We start from the raw sequence: 25599 nt of genomic DNA on the forward strand, positions 1-25599 counted from the left end.
CAAAACTTGCACATTCATCCTCTGCACGTCCTACCATTCCAGTGTCTAATTGCTATATTGTAATTACTTTGCCACCATGGCCTATTTATTGCCTTACCTCTCTTATCCTACCTCATTTGCACATGCTGTATATAGATTTTCCTACTGTATTATTGATTGTATGTTTGTTTATTCCATGTGTAACTCAGTGTTGTTGTATGTGTCGAACTGCTTTGCTTTATCTTGGCCAGGTCTCAGTTGTAAATGAGAACTTGTTCTCAACTAGCCTACCTGGTTAAATAAAGGTGAAATAAAAAAATAAAAAAACGCACACACAGTTACACACACCAACTGATTAATGGACTGCTGAATGTATATATTTTTTCTCTTGCTTTGTTTGATCTTTTCCATATTATGTCCATCTCTGATAAGCTACCCAGGAAAGGGCTGAAAATAGCCCATATTAATATATGTAGCCTTAGAAATAAGGTTCATGAAATCAATAACTTGCTAACATCAGATAACATTCATATATTAGGTATTTCTGAGACTCACTTAGATAATTCCTCTGATGATACAGCAGTAGCAATACAAGGATATAACATCTATAGTAGGGACAGGAATGCTTATGGGGGAGGTGTTACTGTATATATTCAGAGCCATATCCCTGTAATGCTTAGAGAAGATCTTATGTCAAGTGTTATTTAAGTGTTGTGGTTGCAGGTTCACCTGGCACATCTAAAGCCTTTTCTTTTGGGGTGTTGACATATGCCACAAAGTGCTAACAGTCAGTATCTAAATAATATGTGTGAAATGCTTGATAGTGTATGTGATGTAAACAGAGAGGTCTACTTTCTTGGGGACCTGAATATTGACTGGTTTTCATCAAGCTGTCCGCTCAAGAGGAAGCTTCTCACTGTAACCAGTGCCTGTAATCTTGTTCAGGTTATTAAAACCTATCAGGGTGTTTACAAACACTACAGGGACACGATCATCCACATATATTGATCACATTTGACTAATGGAGAACTTTGTTCTAAATCTGTACCCATTGGATGCAGTGATCACAATAGTGGCTATATCCAGCAAAGCCGAAGTTACAAAAACTGTCCCTAAAATATTGTATGAGATCATACAAAAGATTTTGCTGTGACTATTATGTGGATGATGTTAAAATATTTGTTGGTCTGATGTGATTAGTAAGAAGCATCCAGACGCTGCACTTGATGAATTTATGAAATTGCTTCTTCCAATTATTGATAAACATGCATCTGTTAATTAAGAAACTGACTGTTAGAACTGTTAAATTTCCATGGATTGATGAAGAATTTAAAAACTGTATGGTTGAAAGAGATGGGCCAAAAGGAGTGGCTAATAAGTCTGGCTGCACATCTGACTGGCTGACTTACTGCAAATTGATAAATTGTGTGACTAAACTCAACAAAAAGAATAAGAAACTGTATTATGAAGCCAAGATCAATGATGGAAAGAATGATGGAAAAAACTTTTGAGTACTTTACATGAAATTATTGGCAGAAAGACAAATTCAACTCCATCTTTCATTGATTTCAGATGGTTTATTCATCACAAAAACCATTTGATGTTGCCAGTTATTTTAATGATTACTTCATTGGCAAAGTGGGCAAACTTAGGCAGGAAATGCCAACAACGAACAGTGAGCCATTGTACTCATTGTAAGTTTGAATTTTGTAAAATTAGCGTGGGAGAGGTGGAAAAATTATTGTTATCGATCAATAATGAAAAACCTCCTGGCATTGACAACTTAGATGGAAAGCTACTGAGGATGGTAGATGAGTCTATAGCCACTCCTATCTGTCATATCTTTAAACAGAGCCTAGAGGAAAGTCTTTGTCCTCAGCCCTGGAGGGAAGCCAAAGTCATTCCGCTACCCAAGAGTGGTAAAGCGGCTTTACTGGTTCTAACAGCAGACCTATTAGCTTGCTGCCAGCTCTTAGCAAACTGTTGGAAAAAATTGTGTTTGACCAAATACAATTCTATTTCTCTGTAAACAAATTAACAACGGACTTTCAGTATACTTATAGAGAAGGGCACTCAACATGTACTACACTGACARAAATGACTAATGATTGGTTGAAAGACATTGATAATAATAAGATTGTGGGAGCTGTACTGTTAGATTTCAGTACAGCGTTTGATATTATTGACCATAACCTGTTGTTGAGAAAACATATGTTTTATGGCTTTTCAACCTCTGTCATATTGTGGATTCAGAGCTATCTACCTAATATAACTCAGAGGGTTTTCTTTAATGGAAGCTGCTTCACTGTGTGTAAAGTGTGGTGTACCGCAGGGCAGCTCTGTAGGCCCTCTACTCTTTTCTATTTTTACCAATGACCTGTCACTGGCATGAAACAAAGCATGTTTGTCCATGTATGCTGATGATTCAACAATACTGTATATGCATCAGCAACCACAGCTAATGAAGTCACTGAAACCCTTAACAAAGATTTGCAGTCTGTTTTGTAATGGGTGGCCAGTAATAAACTGGTCCTGAACATCTCTAAAACTAAGAGCATTGTATTTGGTACAAATCATTGCCTGAGTTCTAGACCTCAGCTAAATCTGGTAAGTAATGGTGTGGCTGGTGAACAAGTTGTGGAGACTAAATTACTTGGTGTTGCCTGTGATTGTAAACTGTCATGGTTAAAACATATAGATTCAATGGTTGTAAAGATGGGGAGTAAAGAGATGCTCTTGTTTTTGACACCACACTCAACAAAGAAAGTCCTGCAGGGTCTAGTTTTATCTTATCTTGATTAATGTCCAGTCATATGGTCAAGTGCTGCAAAGAAAGACCTAGTTAAGCTGCAGCTGGCCCCGAACCAAGCGGAACGTCTTTCTCTTCATTGTAATCAGAGGGCTAATATTAATACTATGTATGCCAGTTTCTCTTGGCTAAGAGTTGAGGAAAGACTGATTGTGTCACTTCTTGTTTTTATAAGAAATAATGTGTTGGAAATTCCTAATTGTTTGCATAGTCAATTTACACACAGCACTGACACACACACGTACCCCACCAGACATGCCACCAGGGGTCGTTCACAGTCCCCAGGTCCAGAACAAATTCAAGGAAATGTACAGTATTATACAGAGCCATGAATGCATGGAACTCCCTTCCGTCTTATATGGTGCAASTGAACAGTAAACCTGGTTTCATAAAACAAACAAAGCAACACCTCACCGCACAAAGCCTCTCCCCCATGTGACCTACTTGTTGTGTGTATGTACTGACATGTATGTGTAACTGATAGATGCACAAGAGACAGACCCCATGTTAACGTTTTTAAATGTATGTAAATTGTAAAGTATTTTGTCTGTAATGTGTTTTTCGTTATGTGTCGGACCCCAGTAAGACTAGCTGTCACCGTTGGCGTCGGCTAATGGGGATCCTAATAAATAAAATAAATAAAATCTGGTAAATAGTCGATGATATTTCAGTCAGATGGCTAGCTAGCTAGTTCAAGGGCTCTGGCTACTGTTAGCCAGCTAGCTATAACTAGCTGGCTAGAAGGATGAAGTTAAAAGCTAACGTTACAAGGAGCCTGACCTCAGCAGGAGCAGTTGAATGAAATTAGACAAACTATAATCTTAACAAAAGGTAAGGTAACTTAAGTTCTCATAACAAAATAACTTTGCTTTACAGAGAGTAGTGAGACAGAGAGTGGTGAGGCAGGCTGAAATGCAGGAGGCAAAGGAGCCAGAGAGGATGCAAGCAAAGAAAGGTTAGTAGTACAGTGGTTCCCAAACTTGAGGTTAGGGACCCATGTGGGGTCCTCTAAAGTTTATATAGGGTCCCCTGAGAGAATCTTTAATCTTATCCAAATGAATAACAGACAGTGTGGTGAGGCTGAGGCAGATTCAGAGGAGACGCAGAGGAGACACAGAGAGAGGAAGCAAACAGAGAGAGAGGTTATAGTGGTTCCCGAACTTAGAGTCAGGCCTGAAATTTCAATGAGAATCGAATCTTAACAAACACAATAACTTGTTTCTCTTCAAATGGTTATAGAATACAACATAAAAAATACTTTATTTAACCAGGTAGGCCAGTTGAGAACAAGTTCTCATTTACAACTGCGTCCTGGCCAAGATAAAGCAAAGCAGTGCGACAAAACAACAACACAGAGTTACACATGGGATAGACAAACGTACAGTCATTAACACAATAGAAAAGTCTATATACAGTGTGTGCAAATGTAGTAAGATTAGGCAGGTAAGGCAATAAATAGGCCATAGTGGCGAAATAATTACAATTTAGCATTAACACTGGAGTGATAGATGTGCAGATGATGATGTGCAAGTAGAGATACTGGGGTGCAAAGGAGCAAAATAAATAACAATATGGGGATGCGGTAGTTAGGTGGGCTATTTACAGGTGGGCTGTGTACAGGTGCAGTGATCGGTAAGCTGCTCTGACAGCTGATGCTTATAGTTAGTGAGGGAGATATAAGTCTCCAGCTTCAGTGACTTTTGCAATTCGTTCCAGTCATTGGCAGCAGAGAACTGGAAGGAAAGGCGGCCAAAAGAAATGTTGGCTTTGGGGATGACCAGTGAAATATACCTGCTGGAGCGCGTGCTATGGGTGGGTGCTGCGATGGTGACCAGTGAGCTGAGATAAGGTGGGGCTGTACCTAGAAAATACTTATAGATGACCTGGAGCCAGTGGGTTTGGCGACCGATATGTAGCGAGGGCCAGACAACGAGAGCATACAGGTCGCAGTGGTGGGTAGTATATGGGGCTTTGGTGACAAAACGGATGCCACTGTGATAGACTACATCCAATTTGCTGAGTAGAGTGTTYGAGGCTATTTTGTAAATGARATCGCCGAAGTCAAGGATCYGTAYGATAGTCAGTTTTACGAGGGTATGTTTGGCAGCATGAGTGAAGGAMGCTTTMTTGCGAAATAGGAWGCCGATTCTAGATTTAATTTTGGATTGGAGWTGCTTAATGTGAGTCTGGAAGGAGAGTTTACAGTCTAACCAGACACCTAGGTATTTGTAGTTGTCCACATATTCTTAGTCAGAACCGTCCAGAGTAGTGATGCTAGTCGGGAGGGCGGGTGCGGGCTGCGATCGGTTGAAGAGCATGCATTTAGTTTTACTAGCATTTAAGAGCAGTTGGGGGGCACGGAAGGAGTGTTGTATGGCATTGAAGCTCGTTTGGAGGTTTGTTAACACAGTGTCAAAAGAAGGGCCAGATGTAGACAGAATGGTATCGTCTGCGTAGAGGTGGATCAGAGAATCACTAGCAGCAAGAGCGACATGAGATAATAAGAATATGAATGTGATGTGCATTTTGTGTTATTTTTGTTGTGGTAACACTCCCCGGGATGTGTCGCATACAACTTTCTGCCTGAGAACACAGATCAATCCCTGCTTCCAACCTTCCCACTGTTTCTAGCATTTCTCTGTCTCCCTTTCTCATTGAATTACTGTCTGAATAAAATGTCAAACCACCTAAAAAATATTTTAAAAACAATATTAGCATAGTTTACATTTCATCCCCCCCAAAATATAAAAGTAACAAAGTCGTCACATTTTGAGTGTTCAATTGATGTTCAAAGCATCCTGAAGACACCTGACCTGTGGTTTAATTTTTTACATTTTACACCCTGGTCATAGGCCTAAGAAATAAACACAATTTCAGGAAATTAGCTTTAAAAAAGTAAAATGTTCATGGGGGAGGACCCCCAGTCCCCCATCTAGGGGCTGTGCCAGGGGGTAATGAAATTCACATAGCAAATCTCACACCAAGCTTTCTTCACAAGTTGGCAGCCCTGCTACCCTTTTAAGTATTAGAAAAATAGATTAGACCAGAACGCATTACATCAAGCATTTCAAAATGGAAGGAAACAAACTATAAATTCTTTGGAACAACTTACCATCTCATTACATGTTTGCAGTGATAAGTGGCAGGTGGTTATGTTAAAATATGTTTTAAAAGAATGCAATGTTCATGTTTTATGTCTCATTTGAATGTCTTTGAATTGGTTTATAATTCAATTCTACTTCCTGTCATTTAAATTCAATTCAAATTCTGCTTCCTGTGGGGTTTTCAGTTCACAGGTTGAATTCAATTCAGAAATTCTCCTCTCTGGTCTTGGGTTCAGGCCTTGTCTTCTGACTGGTGACATCATTCCTTGACACTAGTTCTCGAACTGACTTGGCTGATGCCATTTTGAGCAGCAGACTATCAGAGATCAGATAGTTTCTTTAAACTTGGTTTGCTTTTAAGTTGGAACATTTCCTCTTTGTGTGGGTGTGGTGTTGGTTGCAATTTGACAGTGTACATAGGTGAGTGGTTCTGTTTGGACAGAGATGAGTGTGGAATTCAGAGAGTCCCCCAGAAAACAAGTTTCCATCCACTGAAAACGAGCCCCTCCCCCCAAGCCCCGAAACCATGCTTCCACCCCCAGTAACAATAGAACGCCCAAAAGCAATCAGATCCTACCGGTTAAAGCAGGTTGAAATAACTTAATCACAACCACTTTTGCCCGCTGGGATAGGCCAGGGTCTTAGTTGAAGATCACCTTTGGTAATTCATCTCCATTCAGAGAATCACTATGCACTTTCAAAACAAAGGAATGTTGATGTATAGGGGCGGTGTTCATGAGAGAATTGAGCAAGTCTACCACCCAACAGCCTGCTCTGGTCCCACCCCAGACACACATCAGCTCATTGACCTGTGCTGAAGATCTCTAATGGAATAAGTGAGAGGAATTGACGCGAGAGACAAAGCAAGAGAGACCGAGAAGGAAATAATAGAGGAGGAAAGACTGACAGAGAGAAGGATAGAAGATAGAGAAAGCAAGACCGGGAAAGAGGAAAAGTGAGAGAGATAGACTAGATATACACGAGTGAGAGGTACAGAGAGAGAAAGAGTGAAAGAGAAAGAGTGAGAGAGATGGAGTCTAGATATAGTGTGTTACAGTAGATTGGGACTAAAAAGACATGGATCTGTGACTGATCCTCTGTGAGACGAGCTCTGAAGCGGTCGTCTCATAATCATTCAGTATAACATCATTACCTTGTCCTAGGCCACCACGCATCCACCCACCCAACACAGATAGCATCATAAAACCAATATATATCATTCATCATCGTTGAGGAAGACCAATCCTAATGTGCAGGTCTGTTGTAAACTCGTCCTTACTTCAACTCTGTGGCCGTGGATAGAATAATTACTGTGCTCCTCTGCAAGACTTTTCTTCTGAAGCTCTGAAATGATCGATTTTTGTCTTATTCTGTCACCTACGAGGATGTCTGGACCAGGTACCGAAATGAGGGATTATTAATGCACACACTTCATGTTAAATTCCACCTGTCGCAGGATAGGACAGTTCATTGACTTTATTTAGATTATGAACTCTCACTCTGCATCGTAACAGTCTTTAAACATCCAAGGCTGTGGTCATTATCTGAGGAACAACATGCTGCTCCACTATGAGTGTCCCAGTCGTAGGTGAGTGTCCCAGTCTTAGGGGTGCGTCCCAAATCGCACCATATTCCCTACAAAGTGCACTACATTTGACCAGGCCCTGGTCAAAAGTAGTGCAGTATGTCTGAGCGCTAGATAGCCCTGAGTGTACAAAACATTAAGAACACCTACTCTTCCCATGACATAGACTGACCAGGTGAATCCAGGTGAAAGCTTTGATGTCATTTGTTAAATCTTCTTCAATCAGTCTAGATGAAGGTGAATGTGTACCACTCAGAGGATGAATGGGCAATACAAAAAAATGTAAGTGCATTTGAACAGGGTATGGTAGCCAACTTGACACACCAAGGGGGAGGGGGGTGCAACTCGCTATTAGAAAGGTGATCCTAATGTTTGTATAATAATAATAACCATTTGTATCCAAAGCAACTAACAGTCGTGTGCATACATCTTATCACTCTCACTCATAGCATCTGTACTGAACCTCAAAGGAACACACACGCTGCCAAAGCATCCATACTAACTTCAAAGGCAGAGAAAGACCTATGACCTACTTAATTTAGTGTGACAGATGGTCCTTATAGTTGGCTGCTGTGTGATTTTCTACTGGTACCTTCTATATGACACAAACACATTACCATTTGGAGATACAGTATGTCTAATTGCATAAGGAATGTAGGGTCAGTTATATACAGGGATTAACATGAAGGTGTGAAAGGCCAGGAGTATTTTACGATTGCCTGAAGATGGTCAGTTGAATAAGCTATGGAGACCACTTGCAGAGAACTTTCAGGACCTGTTGTAGTTGCCTCAATAAGTTTACATAGAAACCAGACAGACACTGAGGCAGGATGTTAGTGATAGCTCTTTATTTGGACTAATACAATAAATACTGGGAAAAACAAACTAGAAAAGGAACACATTGTCAATTCCCTCCTTTTTACTGCAGCCAATCACCATGCTCAAATTAAAGCCACCTGACTCTTCATAGACCTGATTAGAAGTCTCAGAGGTCAGGTCAGTCTGGTGCATTCTGCGATTGGACCCCTGATCTTGAAGGACCTTCAGGGGTCAGCAAAGGTCATGGGAGTCAAAAACAGCTAAAGGTAGATAGTTGCCTCGTAACCACAGTTCTAGGATCAGATTATCCTGCTCACAGTCCAAACATGAACCATTAGGTGGACAGTAAAATATATGTTCCTGGACCAGTGGTTAGAGGTAAATTCTACCTACTCCTCAACAAGGCCGTTCTTCAGGTCAATGATTCCACACCCAACGGCACCTGCATTCTGACATGACATCACAAACAAAATGGAAGCTTGGACAAACTACTACTTTTTCAGTGAGACAGTGAATCGGATCGTATTCAGTGGGCACTAAATGGGAGAAAATGTTTCGGAACACGAAGATACGAGCTGAATTTATCCAATAAAGAACCCTCATTTTAGTTTGCAAAGCCTTTTACTCCATTGTGCCCTCCTGAACACCATAGATTTCACATAACAGTATTTGGGTAGTGCCATAGCAATGAAACATCATTTGTCTATTTCCTTTCAAACAAGTGCCAAAGCGTTTTGAAGCATTGCATGTGGACAGCAGTAATATTCAAAACATTAGTCTTATGTAACAATATTTCAGGAATGTTAGAACGTTTTGAAGGAACATTGAAGGAAATTAAAAACAAGGTTAATTGTATGATTAGTAATCCATTGTAGCCAGTTACATAGAACAGCATACATTTTTAAAACAGCAGCAATTTAAATGACTTTTTTGTCAAAGAAGCCAAGATCATAGAAATGTGACCTGTAGATATCCAATCAGTCCTCTTAAAAGGTGTACTCACACAGGAAAGGCAACACACCCAGATCTAAACCCAGAAGAATACTGTTGTTTTCAAAAAGTATTTCAGTTCTTAAATGGAAAGACAGATACAGGGAGTCTTATTTCCAGTAAACAGCTGAATAGTTAAAAAGTTATTAACTTGATCAAATATGGTGTCAGATACTTTTAGCCATTTTCCTGCGTGTTGCTACAGTAACCCCTTTAGTTCTCATGTTGGGAAGTCTAATGCATTTCTCTGTGTGAACCTACCTTAAGATCAGTGTAACAATACTACAGTCACTGCAAACAACATTGAAATCAACAAAAATAGGGATCATAACTTATGACCAATGCTGGTAAACAAACCCTTTTATACAAAACAACCCCCAAACAAAGACAACCATGTAACAATGGTTTCCTCCTAAGCCAATGTCACTTGGTAACAGGTACAAAGCTTGAACAGGTGTTAGACAGGTGAGACAGGAGGCTATGTACACGTGGAATAGTCTGCATCATTAGGGCACTGCTAGGGTTTGGCATAAGATAAAACATGCACGCATGTGCATAGGTAGAGGGTCCGAGTCCACACACACACACACACCTTTATTACCAAGTTCACGAAACACCCTTTAGCAGACTGGTGGGTTGAACAGTATCATAACAACAGCTAGGTAGGTTATCTAGGGCTAGGCTACAGTCAGTGGGCAACACAGCCAGGCTCACATGCTAGGCTAGCTATAGGGTTGAGCCAGCACATTTACAGTTGTAGCAGGATTGATTACCAGTACAGAGTTGAGCATCTAACTTTATTCTACCATTCCAAACATGATAAAGACACAAGATTTAAAAAAAATTACAAATAAAAGAGAGCGAGGACCTTATTGGTAGAGCACAAACATACAGCACGTTGTTTGTTCCCATGGGAACATACCCTGTGGCAGCGAGCTAAGAGCTTTGGGATAGGAGAAGTTGGTGCTATTGGGGGAGAGGGCTGGGAAGGGCGGGACTGGTCTAACCCTCCCGGGCACTGACGCGTGGCTCGGCCAATGAGCTATGGATGATGCTACTAATAGACTCCACCCCCTCTCCTTCTAGGAAGCTGCGGTGGTCTCCCTCGATGACGTGGACCGACACCTTACCATCACACACCTGAAGAAGAACAAAGCCTGTTATTATAGCAGTGTGTGCGTGCGCGTGTTCATGCGTGTTGGTGTATACCCACCTCGCTCAGTTTGTAGTCAGCCCCCAGGTTGTCTCCGTAGTCGCTGCTGGCCTTGGCGCGGAGCAGGGTGACGTTGCCGTGGTATTTGGTTGCCGGGACGTAACCGTCGGCAGCCTTGAGTTTGTAGTAGAAGGTGGCGGCAGCGAATCGCAGGGAGTCTTTACTGACGTTTTTATGGCTGGAGGTGATGAGGTCCACCGCCATGTTGACACGGGCCTTCAGATCAGACAGAGGGAGGAGGGTCTCCAACAACTAGACAGAGAGCGAGCGAGAGAGGAGAGGTAAAAGAGGCAGAACAAGAAATGTGAGAATTATACATTGAACCAGACTCAAGTATAATGTTAGTTTAATATTATGCCATAGCCAGTGAGTACAGGCCATTATCTGCAGTTGTGAAGTGTTGTACCTTGTTGTACTCGATGCCAGTGAACTGCTGGATGAAAGCACACAGCGCTTCAGTCTCTGCCTCAGACTCTTTACCAGGGGTCAGCTTGGATTTGTAGCTCTGAAAGGCAAATAGAACACAAACATCAGGTTAACGCTACACATGACCCTACGGTTAGTTCTGAGTTGACTGACTCTTTTCAAGTAGAGTTCACTGTGAAGGAACTGAGTACGAGGATGTGTGTATGTGTCAGAGTACATGTGCATTCCTGCGTAACCTCTCATCTGTGTGTGTGTGTGTGTGTGTGTGTGTCAGTATGTACAGACACATGCGTATCACCGGTGTGTGTGTGTGAGTATCAATATGCCTGCATAAGGTCTCACCTGTGTGTAAGCGGCGACGTAGGAGTGTGATCCGTCGAAGAGGAAGAGGTAGTCTACGGTTCTACCCTGGGCCTGCAGCTGAGAACACATCTCAAACGCCACGCAGGCCCCAAAGGAGTAGCCGGCAATCCGGTACGGACCCTCCGATTGCACCTACACAAATAAAACATAAGCACAGACCGTTATTTATAAAATCACTGTAATTATCTATCATGTATGTAAATACAAATGAAGTTGTTAGTATCTTTTTTACCTGACGTATACACTCCACATAGTATGTAGCCAGAGACTGTATACTGTCCAAAGGAGCAGCTAGAGAGAATGGGGGGATAGTTTCAGTCATTAAGATCAAGTTTACAACTTTAGAGAGAGTGTGGGACTGTATCAGTATGATTGCGAGAGAGAGAGAGCGGAGGGAGTTTGTTCCTGTGTGTGTACCTTTAGTGCACTGCAGGCCGTAGCAGGGCACACTGAGCTTGGCGGTGAGTGTSTGGAAGGCAGCGATGGAGCCCTCTATAGGGTGGACCAGAAACAGCGGGCGCTCAGCACTCTGCACCTCATTGAGACGTGAGACCGTGGGACCGTCTGGGTTGACCAGCATCAAACTGAGGTCCGACTCCAACAGAGAACGCACACCTCCCTTCTTCACTGGAGACTGACAGGACTCTGGAGAGAGGGAAAGAAAGCGCGAGAGAGAGAGAGGGAAAGGAGAGAGAGGGAAAGAAAGAAGAGAGAGGAGAGGAGAGGGAAAGAAAGAAGAGAGGGAAAGAAAGAAGAGAGAGAAAGGAGAGAGGGAAAGAAAGGAGAGGGAAAGAAAGGAGAGAAAGGAGAGAGGGAAAGAAAGCAGAGAGCGAGGGAAAGAAAGCATAGAGAGAGAGAGGGAAAGGAGAGAGAGGGAAAGGAGAGAGAGGGAAAGAAAGAAGAGAGGGAAAGGAGAGAGAGGAGAGAGAGGGAAAGGAGAGAGAAAGAGTACACGTAAGTCCATAACACACATACGCTTCCTAACTATACAAAGTCATTATTGCGTACAATGTTTGTGTATACACACACCTGCTGTTCCCGCTGGTTGGCTGGACAGCTCTCGGAGCTTGTTGATGGTGAGCTGTCGGATCTCCCTCATTGCCATGACGATGTCATAATCGCGCTCCAGTGTCTGACGCACCTCCACGCCCATCAGAGAGTCCAGACCCAGATCAGCCAATGAGGCGTCAGCATTTAGGCTGCTGACATCACGCACACCTGAAAAGGTTAGAGGGGACAGGGAAGAGCGAGAGGGAGAAATAACCAGGGAGTCACACATGGAATGAAAACACCCAAACCAGCTTCAAATCTATTGATATAAACTGTGATGGGGTAACTTCAGGAAGAATCTAGAGCGGGTTACATGGTGATGGAGGTATGGGTGATGAGGGACATCTCTCTCTTCCTCTAGTCTTATCCAGTATGTGAGCCACAGCCTCCACTAGGGGGATATACTACAAAGCAGGATCTATCAGTTAGCCAGCTACCTTGGATAAACAACCAGAAAAAACGACATATTTTCTGGTTCATTAACAAAGCTAAACTGACATACAAATGGGTTTTTGTTGTTCAGTCAATTAGATCATGCTCATTTTAAGCTAATCAAGGTTAGCTGGCATACTCCTTGATCCTGCTTTCTAGTACACCCCTCAGGTCTCTGTCTGGGGTTTGTTATAGGGTTAGTTGTATGGAGGTGTATGGGTGATGAGGGGTCTACCTAGTATATGAGCGACAGCCTCCACCAAGTCTCTCTGTCCTGTTCCTTCGCTCTTCACCACGCTCCTCTCTGCCAGCACGAAGCTCGACATCACCGGACGCCGCTCGCACAGGAAGCGGTCCAGCACCTCCAGACAGGAAGTGATGCGCTGCGGGAGAGTCCCGCCCACCACCACGTCGTTGCCGCCCATGGTCTCCAGGACAACGCCCACGTCGCCGATGGCGCCCCACTGGACAGCCAATCCGGGCAGGCCGTCGTGGCGTCGCTGCTCGCACACGCGCTCCATGGCGGAATTGGCGTAACCGTAGTTACTCTGGCCGGCGTTGCCGCGGCCGCAGCTCACAGAGGAGAAGGCTACAAAGTAGCTGAGGTCTGGACACAGCTTTCTGGTCACCCTGAGAAAGAGGAAGGAAAACCTTTGATTACCTCAGACTGCTTTTGGATTTTCTGTTCCTCCAAAACATTGGATATTGACAGATCATTATAATGGAAAGACTGGTAAATCTCAGCAGAACTACAGAATCACCAGGAGGAGTGATCTCTAAGCTAACTGCTACACCTGTGTGTATCGTCTTACCTGTCCAGGTGGAGGGTTCCGTTGTATTTGGGTTTGTTGACATCCAGGAACAGCTGAGGAGTCAGATTTTCCAGCATGCCATCCTTCAACACCTGGTACACACACAGACCTGTCTCTTATACACATCTAGATGTGTATAAGAGACAGAAACAAGAGAGAGAGGTGGGAGACGCAGGAGAGAGAGAGGTGAAAATAAAAAGCAACAGTGTACAGGGGGGGGGGGGGGGGGCATTACCATGGCGAGGTGGAAGACTCCTCCCACAGGCCCCAGCCTGCAGGCCTCGTTGATGAGTCGCTCCGCCCCCTCCTGGGTGCTGACATCACTGGTGGACACCAGCACCTGCACARCCATCCCCTGCCACTCACGCACGCGCTTCGCCTGGTAACCTAGCAACGTGAACCGACATTAACAAAAGTGACTGGACTGTCACAAACAACAAGTGTGCAGCTAATGTAACACCACAATGGCTTTGCTGGTGTGCTACAATACAGCACATGTAAAAATGTGCAAGTACAAGTCAAAGTTCTGAGTTCTTGTCTCTTACCGTTGCGGATGCCCGATCTGGAGGTGAGCACCAGTTTSCGGGCGCCTCGCTCCGTCAGCCAATGAGCGAGTTCCAAGCCGAAGCCGCCCAGTCCCCCGGTGATGATATAAGAGTGGGAAGCAGGGCAGAAGGTACGGCAGATGGCGGGGAGGGAGAGGGGTGAGCCCACCGCCTGAGTACCACCACCCTTCTCCTCTGAACGCACCTAGAGATACACATTTACATTTTAGTGATTTAGCAGACAATTAGAGGTTAAGTGCCTTGCCTAGATTTTTCAACCAGCAAGCTTTCGGTTACTTGCCCAACGCTCTTAACCGCTAGGCTACCTGCCACCACGTCAGACAAAACACACACCGAGTGAATTGTAATAAACCGTCATGTATCAAGAGTATAATAAGTGGCAATAACAGTGTTATAATAAATGATGAACCGGTCTAAAAGAGAGAGTTGAGGAGATAGTAAAAGCTGTGTTTTGTGAGGGAGAAAAAGAAAGCGTGAATGAAGAGGGGGAGTTGTTGAGTAAGTGACCTGTAGCAGGACTTTGCCGATGTGTTTTCCCTGGGCCATGTATCTGAAAGCCTCCTCCACCTGGTCTCTCTCAAACACCGTAGTCCTCAGTGGCTTGACTACACCTCCCACAATGCCCCCCTTCAGCAGCTGGGACACCTCCTCCCACTCCCTGTTCCCCTCCTCAAACAGGGCGTCCAATAGGATCCCATGGAACGCCACATTCTTCAGGAAGACAGCCATACCTAAGGGTAACAGGGACTCATGTCAGACATTAGAACAGCTGCAGTGGCACAGTGAGTCGGACACAAAATGGCTCCCATGGAGAGCAGTTGCAGTGCTGTGTACTGACCCAGAGGGGAGTTGTTGGACAGGTCGTATTTGCCGATCTCCAGGAAGCGTCCGTGTCGAGCCAGACAGCGAAGACTGGCCTGCAGCTTCTCCTCAGCCAGGGAGTTCAACACCATATCCACTCCTACAGACAGGGTACATAAGAACATGTGAGTTAGTGTGAGAGGTGTATCATGCTGTATAGTTATTTCGTGTGTTTGAGTGAGGCAAGTTTGGATAGGAGCTGATATTTAAAGTGTGTCTGACCTTTTCCCTGTGTGTGTAGCAGGACGTGCTGTTCGAAGGTGGCATCTCTAGAGTTGGCAAAGGACTCAGAGGTGAGCTGGGGGAAACGCTCCTGTAGGTAGGCACGCTTCTCTGCTGAACCTGAGACAAAGAACACAAAAGACGGGTTACAGAGAAACATCTACGGCTAAATGCACTGACAATTCTGACATTAACAGGCCGAGTGTGTGTGTACCTACAGGTCTCTGGTACTCACCAACAGTAGTGAAGACCCTACAGCGCTGGCTGAGTGCAATGGCGATGGCAGCCTGGCCGACGCCCCCTGACCCTGAGTGGATGAGAACACTCTCCCCTGGGCGGAGCCTGCCTCGGACCACCAGGGAATAGTAGGCTGTGGCGTAGACCACCGGTACCGACGCTGCCTGCTCCAGGGTCCTAGAGAGAGGGATGGAGAGAGCGAGAGAGAACATAAGTTACTTACAACAATAACTAAGTCATAAAGCTAGATGTCAACAAAGGGGAATACTACAAACCAGGATCTAACTTATAGAAATATCTTTACTTTTTCCCCCCGAAGTATACACTTGAAATGGGCATGGTCTAATCGACAACAACCAAACACACATAAATAAGTTTAGCTTTAATAGTTATTTCTGGTTGTTTATAAAAGTTAGCCGGCAAACTCATTAATCCTGGTTTGTAGTACGCTCCTCAGTGGACATACCCCTCAGTCTGTTAGTCAAGATCCCAAAACAGTGTCTCCCTACGAGGTCGTTTGTGGCTCTGGGCCTGTATTCACAAAATATAGGAATGCTGATCTAGGATCAGTTCCCCCCTTTTATTCATTATTATTTTGAAAGGCAAAACTGATCGTAGATAAGCACTTTTACTCAAATGCACTACATAATGTAGGGAATAGGGTGTGATTTGGGGTAGTCGCATTGTTTTACCAGCCATCTGGGATGTCCCAGAGGAAGCGTGTGTCAGCGTCAACGCAGGTGGCCAGGCCTTTAGCAGGCAGCAGCCCCATCACACGCCGACCACTGGGGTCACGACCCGAGAACTCCATACCCAACATGCACTGCTGTAGGGCCAGGTCACCTACAGAGGGAAATCAGATGTGTGTGTAAAAGAGAGAGAGTGCATGAGTGTTCATTACTGGTATAGCTTCAAAGGCAGTTTCCTAGAGGACATGTCTGTGTGTGTCTCTGTGTGTGTCTGTGTGTGTCTCTGTGTGTGTGTGTGTGTGTGTGTGTGTGTGTGTGTGTGTTCTTTACCTGGGATGGCGTCCGGTGGCAGTTTCCCGGTGGCCAGCATGATGTCTCTAAAGTTGAGGGAGCTGTAGTAGACGCGACACAGCTGCACATGGGGGCTGCTCGCCACAAAATGGCGGAGGGGCGAGGCGATCCAACGCAGCGAGGAGAGGTCACCCCGGGTCAACACGTTAACGTAAGCCTGCTCTGTCAACTCCTCACTCAGATCTGAGGAGAGAGCGAGAAAGGAGAGACAGAGGTATTAAGCTTTGCAGCATGATCAACAGAAGATTAGGAATCCATTATTGTCCAAGATGAACGTTTTAAATCAGCATATTCTTGAGCCTGGGGCTAGTCTGTGACTATCAGCTATTTTAGTGTTTATCATTAGGGAAGCACTTTCTTTTCACTGCAATTTTATCATCAAGCTCCTATGCAATGACAATGTGTGAAAGTTCAAGATTTCTCATTGGGTGTAACTTTTGAGATCTTGCTAGAGCAAGAACAAGAGAGGGAAGATGGTGGTGTGGTTGTCGTACCCTGAGAGATGAGCTGGTGTCTGAACACTCCCCAGTGTCCATCCCTGAACACGTTCATACACAGGTCTCCCTCCAGCACAGACCGCATGGAATTATGGGCAGGCTGCAGGGTGGGCGCCGCAGAAGACTCACACAGGTTGGATACAAATGCACACCTGGAGAGAGAGAATAGAGAAGTACASCATTAGTCTGATTCACAGCCTATCCGAGAGCAAGATGGAGCGATTACCTTACTAATATATACTACTGTGCTTTTAAAACTGCTAATACCAATCCAATCCTTTCAGATCAAGTGTCAAGGGGAAGAGGAAGGGCCATGTTTTTTTTTCAGACCAGGCTTTAGTCTCACCGTATGCGGCTGCCCCCGGGCTCCTGGCGTAGACAGTTGACCATGCCCACCACCCCAGAGTGGCCCTGGGTAGCAGTCAGCCAGACCGGAGAGTCGGAGGGCTCGGCCAAAGTCGCTTGCCGGGGGGGGGGGGGGGAGAAAGTTATAAGGGCTTATAAGCACTTATTAAGGAGTTATTAACACAGACAGACGTTTCCCTCACCTTGAGTGTGTCCACCCACTGGTAGTCCATGCTGTCCACAGGCAGGAAGATGGGCAGTTTGCTGGGTAACCGACGGCGACACAAGAATAAGGCAGAGCCATAAAAGGACTTCCTGACAGCCACCAAGTTGAGAGATGCATCAGAGAAGGCTTTCTCCCACTCAGTCTAGAGAAGAGAACAATGACAGGATTAGACATCATAGGTAATAAAATGTTGTCACAAATGAGACTATATGTATGGGCAGTTTATGTATCCTCACTCACTAAACACTGACTGAAGCTAATAGTGTAATGTGTGGTCCTGCTTTAATATCTGAAGGGAAGCTGGGGGCTAAGGATTCATCTGGGTATCAGTTTTCCACTGCAGTGTAACTGACCTGGGAGAGCAGTCTCTGCTGGTTGTTCTGGCTGTCCTTGTAGGTGAGGAATGCCACCATCTCCCCCAGCGTCTCTCCCTTCAGCAGGGTGTGGAGCATCACAAAGCCCCCCTCCTTGGCCCCTGAGGCCAGGTTCCCCACCACCACCTCAGCCCCAGCTCCCAGGGGACCCCAGGCGTGGTTACACACCACCAGGTCGGCTCCACCGACTGCACCCCCGGGCACAGGGCCCTGCTGGGGGTCCCACTGGGCTGAGGTGACCCCCATGGCATCCAGGGTGGTCTGGTGGGGGGTCAGGAGGTCGAGGGTAGTGGCAGTGGCGACGTAGTCGAGGCGGAGCATGGGCTGGATGTTAAGGAGGGGCACGGCACGGGAGAAGAGATGGCCGTCGTTGGAGAGGGCCTAAGGTGGGGCGAGACAGAGCAGGGGTTAGAGAGGAGGGCGAGAGAGCGCTCATGACCACTGATGTATCACATCTTTGTTCTCACCTCCAGGACTTTGATCTTCCCGGGGGTAGTGTTCTCCAGGGCTGTGTCCAGGCAGTGTCTGAGGGCTGGGCCATCCAGTAGGCCATGTAGCAGGGGGTCCTGGAGGAGACAACCCCTCTCCTTTTCAACAGTCTGCTCCAGCTCTGACCGCAGGTTACCGTTCAGCTCTAGACCACAAAGCAGGGACAGCAGCCGCAGCAAGCCAGGCTCAGCGGGCTCAGGGCTGGGGACAGCAGGGCTAGACACCCCCCCTAGACCAGGGATGGAGAGCTTAACGCCCTGAGGAGCCAGCTTCTTCTGCAGCTTGTGGATCAGACCTGGAGAGATGCATGAACCAAGGGTCAGACAGAGGGTAATCAATTTAGTACTATGGCCTTTTAGACTAACAAAATGTGAAGTAAGATCTGCCTTTCTTTGACATTAGATTTGCAACTTTTCTGTTTACATTGTCCTTACATGTCGTGACACCGTCATTCCTTTGAATTTTTTTGTATGTGTTGTAGAAAGAGAGAATACAAAGAGATTGCTACCTATTATTAWTTTTTTTTTAACTGATTTTAAACATTGAATCTGAAAGCAAAATGACTTCCCACTGTCTGGATGATAGAGGTAGCCAACAAACATGAACTCTAACCTTTGCAGTTCTTGAGCTGGTCTCCCAGCTTCTCATTGGCTGACAGGCATTCTGTCTCTAGGTAGGGCACAAACAAAAACTCCTCCAGGGTGGGCGGGCTCTGTTGCTGTTGGCGACGCGGTGCCACCGTGGCGTGGAGACCACAGATCTGCACTCCTCCAGCAACAATGTTGTCAAGGCAACGGTTGACATGGACGGCCACGGCTAGGTGATGGAGAAAAGGTAGAAAAACAGTTWAAAAAATTAAACCGCATCCTTAAGTGAGTCAAGTGTGTGTTTGTGGTGGGCCTGTGTACATGTTTTATTTCAATACCTTTCTCACCCTCTCCGTATTCAGTGACCCTCTCCTGGTGGACGGTGGGGTCGACACACACAGAGCGGATCCGCGTTGGCAGGCGAAGGCTGCGTCCTGATAGGCCAACCACGATCATCTGCAGCATGGTGTCCAGGAAGGTCACCCAGTTACCAGTCCACTGCAGCTTCCCACTGTCACCTACAGCCAGAGACAAGGATGGAGCAGGGTCAGAGGGAAACCAGTCAACCAATAACTGAGGAAAATAACTTATAGTACAATCTACAACTAGCCACCTTAGTTGCTACCCAGTATTAAGAGGCTATTTCATAAAGAGGTTCACAATGGTTTAACTTTTTCTCACACACACCTGCATTGTTGGACTCCAGGATGCCCTGGAAAGTCTTGCCGTAGTCGTAACCGCGGAGACGGAGCTCCTTGTAGATGTCATGGGCTGTCAGCCGCAGTTTGGGGTCACCATCATCCCCGGTGACAGGCTTACCAATCTCAGAGTGGAATGAGTCCAGAGCAGCGTCCTCCAGAATGCTCACCTTGCCTGCACAGACAGAGAGAAGTATGGGATAGGTGACTGACTGAGGACGACCAAGGAGAAAGCATGTAGAGTTTATAGTCTGTATTACTATGTCATAGACCTTGAATGGTTGTATATACTAGTTGCTATTTAAGCATTAAGGCCAGAGGGGGTGTGGTATATTGGCAATATACCATAAACGCCCGAGGTGGCTTATTGCTATTATAAACCGGTTACCAACGTAATTAGAGCAGTAAAAAATTAAATAATAATTGTCATACCCATGGTACAGTCTGATATACCACGGCTGTCAGCCAATCAGCATTCAGGGCTCTAACCACCCAGTTTATAATATGTAACAGATTGAATGAGTCTATATACACTAGCTATTACCATGTAACAGAGCACATAGAAACCATCCTTTACATATCAAACATTTATCTCGGATGCTTATAGGAGAGTATACAATATGCGTACCACTGACAGCCAGGCTGCCATTCTCAGAGACCTCAAATCGACTGGTGGCGGGCATGAGACGCACCTCCAACTGGACTGAACCTGACAGCGAGGGGAAGGAGTAAGAGAGAAAAGGGAGCGAGACAAAGCACATTGAAGAAAGGTCATAAATGAACCACAGTAAAAGATTGTCAACCCAAATAGACACCCTTGATGTGACAGACAACCAATGATCAAACTCTTCCCCTCCCTTCACCGTTCGTCCCTCCCTCACCGGTCTTGGGTAAGATGGTGGCCCTGTGGATGGTGACGTCCTCGAAGGTGACAGGGGTGGTTTCCATGACAACGCCGAGGCTCCTCATCAGGGTCCTCCAGGCCAGTACCAGATAACCCGTCGCCGGGTACAGGACACGCCCGTCGATGCAGTGGCCAATCATATAGTAGTCTGGAGAGTCTGGGTTGATGTCTGGGGGGAGAGATCAACTATGTTATTGTCTGTGTGGGTGTGTGTATTCTGTGTCTATACTGTATCAGTGTGCCAAGAGTATGCAAAGCTGTCACCAAGGGAAAGTGTGGCTACATTGAAGAATCTCAAATGTAAAAGATATTTTGATTTGTTTAACACTTTTTGGTTACTACATGATTCCATATGCGTTATGTCATAGTTTTGATGTCTTCACTATTATTCTACAATGTAGAAAATAGTAAAAATAAAGAAAAACCCTTGAATGAGTAGGTGTGTCCAAACTTTTGACTGGTACTGTATGTCTCTCACCAATGTTATAGATGGTAGCCGAGGTGGACCCTCCAGAACCAGCAGGGAAGTCCTCAGCCTTGGGTACATCCCAGGTCTGGGTGTGGTCCCACTGCACCAGGGGGGAGATCAGAGGGGTGCCCACAGGCACCGGGTACTCCACACATGGGTACAGCTGCTTATTGTCCACGTTGATCCTGGACACAAAGGAGAGATGCTTGGTATTGAGACATCTGACCCAAATATAGCTTTTTGACATGCATGTTTTAGCTTGTACTAGGGGCTAACAAAGATCATAAGAGTAAAAGAATGGCAAAGTAAGGTGTGAAGGCCATTTTGCAGTATTGGGAAAATAATATGCACAACACCAGTTAAAGCTGTGTGTTTAAGCTAAAGTAGGTTGAGAATAGAATCAGTTGCATAATGATGACATCAGAGGCGTGGCGTGTCAGCAGCAGGTACTGACCCGTTCATGTAGACCTTGCCAATGTGAGAGAGGAAGAACTCCAGGTTGTTGGCATGGCCTCTCCTCATCAGGGGCAGGATGGAACACGTGGGCTTCAGGCTGCGCTTCAGGATCGCCTGCAGGGGGAGACAGAGCAAGGTTACACACAGTAATGATGACAAGTATGCTGCATTTTTGTCAGAGGTTGGTGTGTGTGTGTGTGTTTCTAAGAGGAGAAAATTGTCACATTGTGGCACTGTGTGTTTGTGTATTCACAGCAGTAGTGTGTGTGTGTGTGTTTCTTGCAGCTCCCGAGTGGCGCAGCGGTCTCTTAAATAAGAATTTGTTCTTAACTGACTTGCCTAGTAAAATAAAGGTAAAAACAATTCTATAGCCTGTGTGAGCAGTGTGTGGTGCGGTCTTGAACCCCACAGTCTTATCAGGCCATCCTATGTTTGTGTGTGTTTCTACATTCTGTGTATACTAACCTGCAGCAGTGCATGTGGTGCTATCTCTACCACCACAGCGTTATCAGGCACCAGGCTCAGGCCCTCCTGGAAGAGGACAGGGCTGACCAGGTTATTACAATGGTAATCTGCTGAGGAGTACAGAGCCAGCGGGCTGTCCCAGTCCTTCTGGGGGATAGATGTACTGATCCACCTGGCAGACCTCTGCTTAGGCTCCTTGATCACCTACAAAGAGAGTGGAGATGGAGATTCAGTATATTTGGCAGATGACTTGAAATTCAAATTCCCAGGCAGGTGGAAAGCAGTCTGTTTTTTCAATTCATGCATTTAGTTTCAATTCCCTATCTGAATTGAAAAGTTTTTAAAAAGTGTTAGGTTTTGGACTGAGCCACGCAGTCATAAACGTCGTCTTACCCTCTTGAGAGCGGCCAGCAGGGCGGGAGCGATGGAGGCCATGTAGTAAGAATGGAAGGCTACACCAGCACTACGAACCTCCTTGGCAAACACACCACTCTCCTTCAGCTCTGATACAAACTTACTCACTGCCTCCTGCATACAGAAAACAAGTACACCGTGTCAGGCTTTTACAGGACAAAATGTAGCTTACAGACAGAATTGGTCTCAATAATATAAAAAAAGCGTATTTAAAAATAGCGCATAAAGCTATTGATAGATGCAAGGATTTGAACCAAAATGTGTTACCGCAGGGCCAGAGATGGTGACGGTGTCTTCAGCATTGTGACAGGCTGGAACCACACCCTGAGGACACTGAGCCTTACACTCTGCCCATGTCAGCCCTGAGACAGAGGAGGGTGGGGAGACAGAGGGAGAGAGAAAAAAGTGGATCAGCGAGCACAACACAAATGAATCCAAATCAAAGTTTATTGGTGGATACACAGATGTTATCTCAGGTGCAGCAAAATGCTTGAGTTTCTAGCTCCAACAGTGCAGTAATACCTAGCAATAAAAATGAACAGTTATAAATACAAAAAGTTATATAGGCTGAGCCATGACTAGAATACAGTATATACATATAAAGTGTGTGAAATGTAAACATGATTAAAGCAACCAGTGTTCAATGGCTGTATGTACATAGGGTAACAGTCTAAGGTGCAGGGTAGATTACCGGGTGGTAGCTGGCAATTCAAAACAAACACCCTCTCTTTTTGGTCCTTACCGACTGCAGCCATGCCCCCGGGGGGCAGGTTAGCCTCCTTGATGGACCTCCCTCTCCAGTAGGCTGCCAGGATAGCCTCACTGTGACTGAGGGATCCGTCTGCGTAGCCACAGGCCAGCTCTCCCACACTGTGGCCCACAATGCCGTCTGGCTGCAGACCCAGCTTCTGGAGCAGGTCAATCTGGGCGATCTGAGAGGGGACAGACAGACAGCGGTTACTTTTATGAGCATACTAAATATAATAAATATTATATGCCTTTTAGCAGATTTTATCCCAAGCGACTTACAGTCATGCGTGCATACATTCTTACACATGCTCTACCAACTGAGCCAACAGGACCTCTTAAATGGTTATCTTCATGATTGCCTTTGATATAGCAGAGGCATTGTGTGCTTAATTGTCTGTGCAAAAATAACAGACAATACAGTCCTATTTCCAAAGCCTTTTGTGCAGTCCTCAGTCCATCGCCCCCCCCCCCCACAATGTTAGTTAAAATGGTGTTCCACCCTCTAAAAATTGTGATTTGCCCTTAGTTAAGATGGCTGCTCTGCTGTACCTGTATGGCGGCAAGGCCTACGAAGGCTTGGGACGGTGTCCTCGAAGGTGCTCTCGTCTGCCTCCATGAGCAGACTGGACACACACACCCCGTGGTCCTTCAATGCTATGTCCGAACGCAAGATGGACTCCCTGAACTCTGGCAGCTGCATCAGACTGCGGCCCATCCCACCCCATTGGGTGCCCATACCTGAGAGATACACAAGTGTTAACACACACCTTTCTCCTAAACCACTGCTTCATCATTCGAGGTAGAAAGTTACCCTTAACCACAGATCCTGGATCACATTAACCTGCCCCCAATCCTAACACAACCATTAGGCTGAGGCTTGAAGAAACTCGTCTCCTGACCCCTGTCCTCTCTCTTACCTGAGCAAATGTACCACAACGGTCTGGGCGTGGCCTCAGTCTCTGGACCTCCGTGACGTCCTCCTTGGAGCCAATCAGAGTGTAGCCCCTGTAGGGCATCCCCGCCGTGGGTACCCCGGACACCTCGTTCAGCAGACACAGGAAGTTGTCGTCGCCCGAGTGTTCCTTCCCCTTGTTGAGGAGGGCGAGACAGCCTCCTCTGTGCGGCCACAGGCCTGGAGGAGCCTGGTACTTGAGAGGACACAGAGGGGTCTGGGGGCACTTTTAAAGCTTTTTGGTGTGTTGAACCAGGGGGGCGGAGGATCACGTGAACGGTAGAGCGCCAAATCCGAAAGAGTTGATGCCAACAATGCCGCCGCGGACTTGGTTTAATTTGGGGGCTCGTTGACGACGCGGAGGCGGCCGTCACTAAGGGCAGGGATGTCGGTGTTGGGGCTGTTGTAGTGGATGTTGGGAGCCCACACACCTCGCTCCAGAGACAACACAACCTGGGAGAGAGAGAGAGAGACAGGGAGAAAAATATGGAGGGAGAGGAGCGAGACGGATGGAAAAGTGTGTTAGTGCTGGGCTTGCCTGCACATATTGGGACTTTAGAACACTTTTTTGTCCTGTACAGAGGTTAGCCCAGACCATTCCAGTTCTTACCTTGGCCAGCGCAGCCAGGCCAGAGGCAGGCTCTGGATGGCCCATGTTGGACTTGGTGGAGCCAATGAGCAGTGGGTCACGCTTTGAATGACAGAACACACTGACAATGCCATTCACTTCCTGCGGGTCGCCGACCTGGGAGAAAAGACGGAAGTCACCAGGGGAAAACATACTGAGGGAACCAGATGTATCAGGGGGAGGAATGTGACAAAACACCTTCCACAGAACATTACATTATTGGGTGTGGTGGTGATATGATCCAACAACAATGAATCAAGTGTTGTGTGTGTATATAGATAGATAGATAGGAGTGTGTGTGTGTTCACCTTGGTCCCGGTGCCGTGGGCCTCAATGTACTCCACCTGGTCAGGTGTGATGTTGACCTCCTGGTAGAGAGAACGTACCAGCCGCTGCTGCATCTCACCTGAGGGGAACGTCACACCTGGGAAGAACACACCAATCAATACATCACTTAATTTAAACAATTATTTTGTAGCCATTCAGAGGACTTTTAGGTAATTTGGTATAACAAATGTCACCGACGTGCAGTACCACGAGTGGCTAAGAGCGGTGAAGGGTAAGGTTGCCCCTGGACGCTGATCTCGAGTCAGTTTAGCATTTTCCACACTAATGGTAAAGGCTAGGGGTGATGGAGGGAAAGCTGATCCTAGACCTGTACCTTGGGAAACGTCACCCCGGAGTGGCTAAGAGCTATGTCACTGTTTACAGGGCCATTAGCTCATGGTGCCCTTGTACCCTAATCATCCAAGAGTCATCCACTTCAAATTGACTGGTAAATACTGTAGGCTGGTATGCTGTGACTGGATCACCAGTCTGGGAGTGTGTTTATTGTTG

At 45.9% G+C, this 25599-nt stretch overlaps 1 protein-coding gene across 1 annotated transcript in view; it reads right to left on the reverse strand.

Annotated features, from left to right (window-relative positions):
* Nucleotides 1–10069: 10069 nt before the first annotated feature.
* Nucleotides 10070–25599, reverse strand: part of LOC112080426 (fatty acid synthase-like) — a 28104-nt gene continuing 12574 nt past the window's right edge. Inside the window, 43 exon segments of the mRNA XM_070442568.1 lie at nt 10070–10426; nt 10500–10751; nt 10906–11004; nt 11268–11420; nt 11521–11579; nt 11706–11933; nt 12318–12506; nt 13006–13400; nt 13583–13674; nt 13818–13969; nt 14128–14332; nt 14656–14879; nt 14987–15109; nt 15232–15351; nt 15467–15645; nt 16161–16311; nt 16488–16691; nt 17003–17157; nt 17352–17466; nt 17553–17718; nt 17930–18331; nt 18418–18734; nt 19052–19255; nt 19365–19544; nt 19714–19899; nt 20353–20433; nt 20606–20797; nt 21107–21282; nt 21552–21667; nt 22019–22222; nt 22412–22546; nt 22700–22794; nt 23175–23364; nt 23732–23755; nt 23757–23920; nt 24100–24163; nt 24166–24284; nt 24287–24325; nt 24328–24420; nt 24423–24468; nt 24471–24587; nt 24745–24879; nt 25071–25186. Of these exon segments, the coding sequence (XP_070298669.1) occupies nt 10289–10426; nt 10500–10751; nt 10906–11004; nt 11268–11420; nt 11521–11579; nt 11706–11933; nt 12318–12506; nt 13006–13400; nt 13583–13674; nt 13818–13969; nt 14128–14332; nt 14656–14879; nt 14987–15109; nt 15232–15351; nt 15467–15645; nt 16161–16311; nt 16488–16691; nt 17003–17157; nt 17352–17466; nt 17553–17718; nt 17930–18331; nt 18418–18734; nt 19052–19255; nt 19365–19544; nt 19714–19899; nt 20353–20433; nt 20606–20797; nt 21107–21282; nt 21552–21667; nt 22019–22222; nt 22412–22546; nt 22700–22794; nt 23175–23364; nt 23732–23755; nt 23757–23920; nt 24100–24163; nt 24166–24284; nt 24287–24325; nt 24328–24420; nt 24423–24468; nt 24471–24587; nt 24745–24879; nt 25071–25186 (6794 nt within the window). The 3' untranslated portion in view covers nt 10070–10288.

This window comes from Salvelinus sp. IW2-2015, unplaced genomic scaffold (assembly GCF_002910315.2).
Source record: "Salvelinus sp. IW2-2015 unplaced genomic scaffold, ASM291031v2 Un_scaffold16323, whole genome shotgun sequence".
NCBI lineage: Eukaryota > Metazoa > Chordata > Actinopteri > Salmoniformes > Salmonidae > Salvelinus > Salvelinus sp. IW2-2015.